Source organism: Planococcus citri, chromosome 1 (genome assembly GCF_950023065.1).
Source record: "Planococcus citri chromosome 1, ihPlaCitr1.1, whole genome shotgun sequence".
NCBI lineage: Eukaryota > Metazoa > Arthropoda > Insecta > Hemiptera > Pseudococcidae > Planococcus > Planococcus citri.
In genome coordinates this window covers 53,845,903-53,857,480 of record NC_088677.1, presented here as the reverse complement: position 1 = coordinate 53,857,480, position 11,578 = coordinate 53,845,903, and the positions used below count along the sequence as shown (strand labels likewise).

General features: G+C 34.0%; 1 protein-coding gene across 1 annotated transcript; it reads right to left on the bottom strand.

The window, feature by feature from the left end:
- Nucleotides 1-338: 338 nt before the first annotated feature.
- LOC135832770 (homeobox even-skipped homolog protein 2-like) lies at nucleotides 339-10,774 on the bottom strand. Its single transcript, XM_065346241.1, has 5 exons — nucleotides 10,116-10,774; nucleotides 4,782-5,296; nucleotides 2,066-2,123; nucleotides 1,203-1,501; nucleotides 339-779 (listed from the first exon to the last, which is right to left on the bottom strand). Exons 1-5 carry the CDS (start codon nucleotides 10,453-10,455, stop codon nucleotides 438-440), a joined length of 1,554 nt encoding a protein of 517 aa, XP_065202313.1. The 5' UTR covers nucleotides 10,456-10,774; the 3' UTR covers nucleotides 339-437.
- Between the last annotated feature and the right edge of the window lie 804 nt (nucleotides 10,775-11,578).

Here is an 11,578-nt window from a genome sequence, read left to right as displayed (position 1 = left end):
TTTTCCTATTGCTGGTTACGGTCACCCTCCGCATCGTCACCACCTTTACCATTACTGCCTTTTCGCCGTTTTATTAAATTTATGAACCTTTTTCTATATATACGTATCAGCGTATAGTCGTGTTATTTTTAGTATCGATAAAAAACGGAAATTCTATTTTTTTTCCTTAAAAAAATATCTCATTACGAGCATAAAAATATTTTCCATGTTTTTCGTTTATAGATATTTGTAGACTATATCCTCGAATAGGTAGGTATATCTCTACGGCATGTACTAAATAAAAACACAGATAAAACATTATGTCGGACGTTTCGAAAATTGCCTACTTGTCAATGAAATAATTTATGCAAAATATATATTTACAAGTAATAAGAATAAGTAACGATTTTTTGACAAAAAAAAAAAAATAATAATAAAATAAAGACAGTGTTTTACATTTAAACCGTTTCCATGGGCTTTTCGGTCGATCTTTCGAGTAATAACGCTTCGGCGTGCTTTTTTGCTTTCAAACGTAAATCCGCTATGCTGGAGTTTTTCGACGCCAACAACCTATCTTGATGTAAAGCTGCTAAAGTTGCTAAACTTAACGCCGAATAATGAATATTCGCTGCGTGATGATGATGATGGTGGTGATGGTGATGGGCAGCTACCACATGGGAAGGATGATTTCGCGGGTAAAATAAACTACCCACTGGTTCACTCGCTGCACTGTCTTCTTTATCACCATTTTTTCGTATAGCTGCGGCTGCGGCGGCGGCTGCGGTCATCATTGCGGCATACTAAAATGATGGAAATGGGTAATGAGGGTCGTATAAATTTCAGTTATGTTTTGTAGTATTTTTAAGAGCTACAGCGAATAGTTCTTTATTGGGAGGCGAGTGGGGGGCAGGGCATATAGTGGAGATAATTTTTTACCAAGTTCCATTACATTTTGAGTCGACCAAACCAAATGAAATTGAAAGCAGAAGTATAGTCCGGAGTTGATAAAGGGAGAAAGAGAAGGCAAGGGCACTTCTCAAATATATAATATACCTAGGTATCTACACGAATTTTTAAATGAGAGTCGAAGGATCAAAACGGTTCCATATTACCTATAGTAGGTATTCAAAATAGGTAAACAACTAATTTTTTCAATTTTGAATGAATTTATGCTGTCCCTTGCCCTGCCCTCTTGCTCACTGAACCTCTACGTTTCATCTTACCTGATGAGCGGCGCTAATGAAAGCGCTATCAAAACCAGGTGGACTAAATGGCAATGATCCGTTGGTAGCGTTGCATGCAACTTCAGTCGGATCATTATTTGAAAAGGGAATTAAATTTGAAGATGTAGATAAGCGATGATGAACTGGTGGAACATTCATGTATGGAGCTATTCTACACGTTGATGGCTCGATTGATGAGCTTGTAGGATGTGCGGTGCTGGTCACCGAAGTAGAAGGCGATCTGGTGGTCAATTGTTGAGGTGACTGCAGATGGTTGGTCATTAATAAACCTGTAGTTGCTGAAATTAGATACAAGATTCATAAAGCAGTTTTCTTTGTGACATTGTTCATTATAACTGAATAATATTTATCGCGCGCTATAGACGTTTGGAATTGATATGTCAAATAAATAGGCACACCGGGTTATCCGGTTATCGGAAATATGTATTCTCTAAATTTGAAACTGTCAAATTTAACCGCAATTGAAAGTGGATTTTCCGTAAATAAGGTATTTAATGAACTGATCAGTCAAAAGTGAATTATTTACCGAATTAATCAGTCAAAAATGAATTAGGTACTTATTTACGTTATCGATCAGTCAAAAGCTACTATGGTCAGCAGTAAAAAAATTTAAATTGGTACGTAGGTAACTGATTTTAGCGGTACTTTTCCACTTTTATCCCAGGGACGACATTTTTTACCCTCCTGAAACAGTGAAATGAAATTTGACCTTTCAAATTTTAGAGAGCACAAAATAAATATTAGCCTATTGGTTATTGAACTCATAATAGGTATAATATTAGCTCAAGTTTCTGAGTGTGCAGCGATTTTGTACCCAGCACTTAATATACTTAGGTACTAACCTTTGTGCATTTGACTTTCATGTTTTCTACATTTTGCTCGTCGGTTTTGGAACCATACCTGAAATCAATAAAGCACAATTGAACGATGTAAATGACTGTATTTTAGTGATTTATTGGTGTATCTCAGGTGCTTGCAATGTGACTGCGCTTTCTCCCACCACCAGCCACCACCCTTCAAGAAAAGAAATTTGTGAACCATCAAAAACTCGAAAAATTAACAATTGTTTTTTACCATCTTTGAGCTCTAACAGACAAGTAGGTAAGAACTTTTTAAATGTCAGTCGCTTAAATAAAAATTGTTTTCATGAAAATTGTTCACTTTTCGATGCTTTTGGTAGGTATCAATTTATGCCTCAAGTATTCATTTTCAAAATTAGGTTTCTAAGCACCTAGCTACGCTAGTTCTTCTTTTCAAAATCTATTTATAGCCCTTTTCAATTTGCAAGTATCGAGCAAAAGAATTCGTTTAATCAAATTTTGCCCTCGTTGTAATTTTTTTCCTCTTTATATAATTAATTACGTTTGTCCATTCAATTTTCAAGATAGACTGCAGTTCAAATAAGTTTTTTCCTGTGGTTTTTTTACTCGTAAGGGAATTTTTTGATTTACTTAGCACTCTCTGATGTGAACGAAACCAAGCTACAATAGATTTCTGACGAGATTTGAAAATTTAAAAAAAAACTGTTTTAATGGAAATTTGTTAATTTTCTCATAAAATAGGTAGGATAATTTTTTTTGAACAGAGTAAATCAATGTGAATAATTTCTTTAATTCTACTCCCAAACATCAACAACTCTAAGGTTACCTACTAGTTTTGTGCCATTCTAAACTTAACCAATTAAGCCTCCAGCGATTTTTCAATTTCTTCATGGAGGGGCTAAAATGAACTTGAGAATCTATACCTTTAGTCGGCACTTATTGGGCACCATCTCGACCGTTTTACATAGTTACCGCGAAATCCTAAAAGCACCAGTTCAAAAGTGAATATTTGTACCTATCTAAATTCCAGAAAATGCAAAAAAAAATCAAATTTAAAAAAACGTATAGCGAGCGATTGTTTTGACAAGATACAACTTCTAATGCGTCTACACGATCACCGTACTCGAAAACTATCACCATTTGACCCTTTTGGAGCCTCTCCAGAAATTTTTAAATCGTTCTCGAAGGACCAAAAATGACTTTAGCACCTATAACTTTGGTCATTGCTCATTGGGCAATAAAAAATCACTCGTCATATACCTACCTACCTACCTACTTCTTTGAAAATTTGATTGTTTCATATTCTCTGGAATTTACAAATACGTCCCTACCTACCTACCTACTTATGATCAAAAATTCATCAAGCTAGTAGGTAATCCCGATACTCCACGATAACCACTTAAAATGGCATAGGTTCCAAAGTTCATTTTTGGCCTCTCTAGCAGAGCGATTTGTAATTTCTGAAGAAGATTGATAAATCACCGAAGGCTTCAGAATAGCCCAAAACTAGTAGTTGTCGATGTGTGGGAGTTGGACTGAAAGAATATCTAAAAATGCACTTCAAGGCCTGAAATTTTGGTTACGGGGGTTTTAGGACATACTCTTTCGATCTATTTTATTTCGTCGCCCGTGTCGAACAGAGCAAATTCAAAAATGTTTCACAAGAGCACAATAATTCCTACATTATTCATACGTATTCTTGGTTAGTCCATAGGTGCTTGTACCTATCTTCTTAAAACTTTAGTCAACTGCGCCCGATTTTCTCAAAAGACATTTTTTTAGTGGTATAAAATTTTAATTTTTTTTTGCAGAATCCATGTTGACCTACTCTGGTTTTATAATTTATGGTCACTTCGCGGAACTAAAAGAGCACACTAAGCGAAAAATGAAGGTTTAATGAAAGATTACTGATTAGGTTACGTCCAAATTTTCCACTTCTGTCGCCATAAGTTTTCATCCCATTATAAGTATAGGAAACCTACACTCAAACCTAAATGGAAAATTTTGAAAGTCAAACCAAAAAATAGCTAAATTAAAAAAAAAATAATACCTTGCCAACTTTATAAATTGATTACCTACCTACTTAAATAAGTTATCGCAACTTTTTCCAAACACGCACTGATAATCATGTAGTAGGTATGTATTGTGTTAATTTGACAAAAATTCATGTATATCCATTGATACTACACGATAATCACATAATTGGATAAGAATTGATTGATAAACAGTCTGCTTGGTAACTATTCACGAAATTGAATTTACTTGACCCCCATTTGTTTGGTTAAACAGAACACGAGCGTGTGTACCATCTCCTACCGTAGTCTACGCACATTTGATGATTTAATTAAGTTAAGCTTAATCCCTATGGGGCTATAAATATTTTTCGAATTATGTCTACGCGTTGAAAAATGCTGATACAAATATTTAACTTTGTTTTCAATTGAGAATTTCGCAATGATGCATATTGTAACTAGGTACCTACACCAACTGCACGATTCAATATTAATTAAAGCGTAGCTAGGCTACCTAACGTTGATCAAAATGACGTTTTAATTTTTGAGTAGATACGAGTACTACATCCTAAACTCATTTCAAGCATCTACACCATACCAATTCGTATAGTTCATAATTGATTAATTTTACTTACGTATTAGGTACTCATTTAGAAAAAAAAAAAAAACAAAACATTTATTTACATAGGTATACCTAACGAAGGATAGTTAGGTAAAGTACCAACCTGTACTCGAGCTTCACTTAAGCCTAGCCGCTGGCTTAATTCTTCTCTCATAAAAGCATCCGGATAATGAGTTTCATCGAACAATCTCTCCAACTCGTTGAGCTGTTCCAATGTGAAATTAGTTCTACTACGGCGTTGTTTACTGTTCCCGTTCGTACTACTCGAACTACTCATCACAATGCTACTTCCATTATCTGCTGAACTGCTCACACTCACAGATAACTCTCTACTTTCAGTGGCTGAAGAGTAAGATGATGTAGGCAAAGACACCGTGGTAGTGAACATAAACTTGGCTACTTCTGATGTACGAACGAATGTATTGGAACAGACTATAGGCGGTGGTGAAGGACTAGGAGATCCGCTGCTGGTGATCGGCGATTGAGACGTTGAGCGAGTATTTTGTTCGGATGTTATGGTCTTATCTGATCGTCTTCTCCACGCGTAGTCTTCTTTACTCGAGTACCATTTTCTTTTTTTATCTGATTCGGGACGTGTTGCTTCGGTTTTAATGTCTCCTGTGTGAAAATTTTCATTATTTGAACTGCGCAGGTGAGTTGGATTATAGAAAATAAGAAACGAATTCATCATAATTATAGGTGGGTAGGAAATCTTCTTCAGAGCTCAAGCCAAAGAATTTTCTAATTTTAAATGCGTGTTTTTAAATGGGTATTTGAAAAGATTCGCAAAGAGTACTATTTTTGAAGAATTCATTTTGAGAAATGAAAAAATAAAATAATCTAAAGTAAGTACTTAAACCTGCATTCTTCAAGCATGATTTTGAAAAATTATGAATAAACACGAAATTTCAATCAACAAAGCTATAGCTTCATGACAGTTTTTATGAAATCTATTTTTGCATTTTCTTGAAACCGATTCAAACTGTAGAAAACTTGAAAATCTCAAACATTTCTACCCATCAATATCTGCCGCAAAATATTGATTACCTACTTTGAAAAAAAATCAAAAATATATTTTCTTCATCAATTTCAGTTTCAAGAGAAGTTACAAAATTTTAAAACTCCACAATTTTTGACAGTTTTGACACAAGTCTTGTGGGTAGATTACGTACGGAAAAATTAATAATCTTTAATAAAATTCATCAAAAATTGATGAATTAACTTGGGCAGCCAAAAATTGAGTTTGGAATTTTCTTAAACACCTTTTTTTAAAAATGGTATAAAATTTTCTCATAAATCGAAATATTTTTTCAAAAAAAGTTTTAAAAGTAGGGTACCTATCATAAAATACGTAGCATACAAATTTTAGAAATATTATTCCAACTTACGTTGGAAAAATTTCCGAGATTTCAACCAAATTCAACTATAGGTGCATACCTTAATGCATAAATCTGAGGTACGTTAAACCAATTTTTATTGCAATAATTAGGTATCTCCTTGGGCAGATATAGATACGATACGAGTATAGGTATCAACTTCGAATCAATCTCGGATGGCACAAAAATTGACAAAGTTACGATTGAGAAATAAGTATCGATACTTAATAATAGTAATAGCAATTCATAAAGTTTTAAAAGTTTCGAATTTCAGGTACCGACGTATTTTTGGTTAAATTGGTACCGACCACAAATCACAATGAAGGCATTTCAACCATTCAGAAAAATTTTTGAACGGGCCAGAAAATTGAAGAAATATATCTACTCTCTAAATTTGAAACAGTCAATTTCACTGCTTAGCAGTCACGACATTTTGCCTTTTTAAAGCAGTAGTTTTTTTTACTGCAAAACAGTGAAAAATTACTGAATTGGTCAGTCAAAATGATTTTTTACTGACCAATTCAGTAATTTTTCACTGTTTTGCAGTAAAAAAAAACTACTGCTTTAAAAAGGCAAAATGTCGTGACTGCTAAGCAGTGAAATTGACTGTTTCAAGTTTAGAGAGTACCTAAATACGAAATACAACATGTAGTACCTACGACCGTACAGAATATTTCAAAAGCTGATTTTATTTCTTTAATTTTTGACGAATTTTAAATTTCTAATGAGTCTATTTTCCATTGAAGTATAGAAAGTTGAAAGGCTTATCCCTATTTTCGACTGCCTGAATGAAGTTTTTTTCTCAAGAACTGAAAAATTCCAAAATTGATTGTAGACTTCGCAACGGCTCAAAAAAAACCACCATCGATTGATTTGGAAATTGAAAAATAGGATAGGTACAAACCATTTTTTTTTATCAGGCATAAACGGATTTTTAAAATTTGTAAAAAGGAACCTAAATCGAATCGAACGAAAGAGCGTCAAAAGAATCCACGTTAACTTAATGGCATTTTTAAAACTGGAAAAATCAAAAATCTGTCGTCTGTTCCGAAACAGCTCAAAACCGCCTCTAATTAAAATTCATGGTCGAAAGAAAAGTAAGTATAAACGAAACGTCAGCCTCTTATTTCTCTGTCTGATCAAATTTTGATTTTTTCTATAGAAAATAATCCCGTTTGAAATTCAAAAATCCGCTACCTAATTGAAAAAAGAAATTCAAGATTTGAAATTAAATCAGATTATGAATTTTTGTGCGCTCTTTTCGATTATTCTCTATCACCTTCAAAATTTTTCTGCTAATTGAGCTTCGTTTTTTCACATTGATAAAATTTTTGATTTTTCAAAAATCTCCAAAAATCGTGAATAATTGGCTCAGTTGGCTAAAACAATATTACACCCAGTTTTGTATAAGAAAATTTTCCAAACTTTTCCTTCCAATTAATTACTCAAAACGACTTTATTGAAATCAGAATCTTTCGTAAACCTTAATTTGTTCCAAAATGCACAGAAAATTTGTTTATACGATCAAGTACTCACAAAAAACTCATTCTCAACAAATTTCTTTTTTCAGACTTTTTTTTTTTTTTTTTAAATTTACCAACTTTGTCTTGTTATACTTAGATACCAAATCAATTAGGTACTGCACAATTATGTAAGTATAAATTAAAATTTTACAATAAAATTTTTCTCATTCTTTCCAGAGTTACAAAAAATTGCTTATAAGTGACATTCTCCGTGTTCATCTCCCAAAATAAAAGGAGACTGACTAATAATAAAATGTAAATAAAAAAAAATATAAAAAATAAAAGGGGTAAGAAGGTCCAATAATTTTTTCCAAAATTTGAAACTCAGCGTTTTGATGAAAGGAAGAAAAATTTAATATTGTTCACCATTCTTTTCGAAATCATTTCCTAATGATTGTTTTCAAGTCTTCAAATGTTGGAAACCCATTTAAGTAAGAATCACGATCTCCGGGTTCAATGAAATACCTACAGATTACTGTACTCGTGGGTAAGTAGGTAATAACCCATTCTCCAGATAAGGGGTTGGTGAAAATTGAACGTTTCAAATTGCACGTGAAAAATTGCACGTGCGAAATTGCACGTATACAATTGAACGTGTGTGATAATTGCACGCATGTGAAAATAGAACGTTCACAGCGTTCAATTATAGTTATGTTCAACTATCTGTATTGTTCTGAAAAGGCTAAAAGTGAAGTTCAGCCCCTATAATTTTGGCCAGTGCACATTGAGCACCCTCTCGACCGTTTTAGGGAGTTGTCGCGAAATTCCATGAAATCGATTTCAAAAGTAAATTTTTTATCTGCTCATAAATTCCAGAAAAAATGAAAAAAATTCAAGTAATACTGTAAATTTAACATGCGGTCGATTTCAGACGGTTTCAACCTGTTCAGGAGCCGGTAGCCATATTTCGAACGTTCAAAAGTTAATTTGGACGGTTTTTATGGAACTTTGTGAAAATCTGAAATTTCCAAAATACAACCGGAGGTTCCAGTTCCAGAACGCCTTGAAACCATCTCCAATTGACTCAGCATGTTGAAGTAAATTTTAGCTTTCTACCTTTTTTGAGTAACATTTTGCGAAAATTTCAACTTTCAAAAATCCGCTGGAGGCTCCAGAACTGCTCAGAACGTTTCGAAAATCGAAACTGTATTTTGGGTTGGTGAAAATCTCACATTAAATCATTTTCTGACGTTAAATTTGCAGACGTTCTATTTTCACATGCGTGCAATTATCACACACGTTCAATTGTATACGTTTAATTTCGTACGTGCAATTTTCTTACGTGCAATTTCATACGTGCAATTTGCCGGTCCCCCCAGATAAGTTGAGTCATAAAATTCGGATTTCGCAAAAGCCTCTTTTGATTATGCTGCAAGATTTCAACAATATAAATTCTTCGTGGTAATATTTCATGACCCTTTTCCTCCTCACTTCGATTTAAAGTGTGAATATTTTTTTTCTCAAAGTGTATCTAACTTGTAAATACCGACCTTTTTAGGTTAGGAACAAAAAAATAAATGGTTTAAAAAAAAAGTGTATCTGTATAGTCAAGGTACTTGGGGTGAAAATGAAATTGAGTACCAATAAATTCGGGTTGACCATCTTTCTGATCCTTTAGATCAATTTAGCCATACCTATATTTTATTTTCAAAATGTTTTTGTACCAATTCAAAATAATTCAAATCCCACATTTTCTTCATCGGTAATACCCCATAACCAACTCTCCGAGTTTATTGATGCTGAGTTTCATTTTCACTCAACTTATATGCGTTTTTTTCGAAAGCTGAAGAATCCGAAAATCCACTGGAGGGACAAACCAAATTTCAGCCTTTTATGTTTATTTGGTTAAATTTTAATTTTTTTAAATAAAAAATAGATCAAATTTGAATTTTTAAAAACTTAAAAATGAATTTCAGCATCTGAAATTTTTGCTGGTGGTGTATTTTAGGGTCCTACAAATATTTTGATTCTCGTGTGACCAATTCAAGAATTTTCATATCGAGTGGGTTACTTCCCTTGTTTGTGTTCGATAAAAATAATTTGTTTTGTATGCTTTGATTCAAATCACTTTTCAGAATCAATGATTCATGAATCGCTATTCGTAGTTATGGAAATTAGTTTAGTACAAGCAGTTTTATTTTAGAACATAATATCCTTCAATTTGAGTATCTAGAATGTAAAGTATATATAAGCTACATTTCAAAGATTTTATCAAGCGTGATGTAAAATCATTCAACTTTTTGTTCACGTCTTCTTCCAGCATGACATAACTTAATTATGATTTTAACTTTCTGTCTTGTCAAATTCAACCTTACCTGATTGAATTCAGAAGCATGTCACGAACGTTGAAACGATTATCTCTCCATACCCTCCCGTCCTTCCATCATTCACACCACGTTAATAAATTTGCATACCCTTCACCTTATAGCACATATCATTTATATCAATATTTACGGCGCAACTTAGGCAAATTATTAAACGTAACGGAATTTTTTTCGGCAAACACGAGTTAAAGAGCACGGCATTATTATCGCTTACCTGCATGAATCGAATCATGATGCAAAAATTTAGGTTGACTGGGACTAGGTGAACTGCGTGATTTTAAACTCTCGATCGAGAATTTTTTCGAAGATGTTTTCAAAGGGGTGTTTCGTCCGTCATCGGATTTATCAGTATTTTCCGAATTACTAGCTGTGTCATCGTTCTCTTTGCCTGCGCTATCGTCTGCTGTGGTCTCGAGCGATACAGCCATCAATGGTTGACCAGGTTCTTGTTCATCGGTCACAGAAATATCGTCGTCGTCTTCGTGATCGCTTTCTTTGATATCGTGATTTGAACTACTCGAGTCGACGAACGAAGATTTCGTCGAATCTTCCATTCGCTCGAGGTTATAACTTAATTAAAAGCGCGCGAGTTACAATTGAATACGAGAGTAGATGCTTTCATCGTCATCATCAGCCATTTCACTCTCAACAATAAAACCAACAAACGACTACCTACATTGTATTATCGAGGGTACCGCGTGCATTAACATGTATCCAAGACGGCGTGCAAAACTCGCGATGGCAAATGCGCAAAAATACGAGTACGTAAGGTATGTACTAATCGAATATAGGAATAAAATCGACGCTAGACAAAAACGGAAATGAAATCTTGGCAAAAATTGTTAATAGCTGCAGCCACCGAGCTCACTTAATAAAAAGAAAACATAAAAACCGATGAATATAATAAATAAACCGCAACAGCCAATAAACGAGTCGATGGCTGAATGGGCGTACCTGTCTGAAGAATGTGCGTGATTGGTAATCCCTGGATATGATTCTACGCCTTCATTGGTTCTCGTCGTCCATTGCTACGTATACTGCAGGCACCCGGCACCCTATCCTCCTGCTTTTCTCGCACTTTCCACCCGTTCTTCATTCGCACATTACGCTAAGTTGCCGCAAAATCGCTACACTACCCTGATATACTTATACTAAATTTACCAAATTTTATAGCTTCAGCAAATGATTATCCATTAATATTGTTGCGACATTTTTTTCATTATTACATTTTTTTAAATTAAGGTGCACACCGCCCAAAAAGCTCGAATTTAATTTTCACCCGTATATAGGCGAAGATGAGTTTTAATGAAAAATAGCGCCAAAGTTACGATTACGAATTTTTCCAACCTCGCGAGTACCTATCTGGCTTTTCTTTTGCTCTTTTTTTTTTTTTGCAGCGAGAGGAGGTATAATCGATACTTGTATTTAAATGAAAAACGAGATGGGATTTTTTTTTACGTCGCTGTTTGCATTTTCGGAATTTTATTATTAAATCGTTTCCTTCCTTTAAAACGAATGCTTCATTTTGAAAAGGTCGTGAATTTTTTATTACTCCGCGTGAGTTTTCTCGCTGAGTATACCTATATACGTATCTATAGATAGGTGGGTATTTAATTATTTATTACGATTACGGTTTTCTCTTCTGTACCTATGCTTCATTTTGTCGATAGTCGTTTG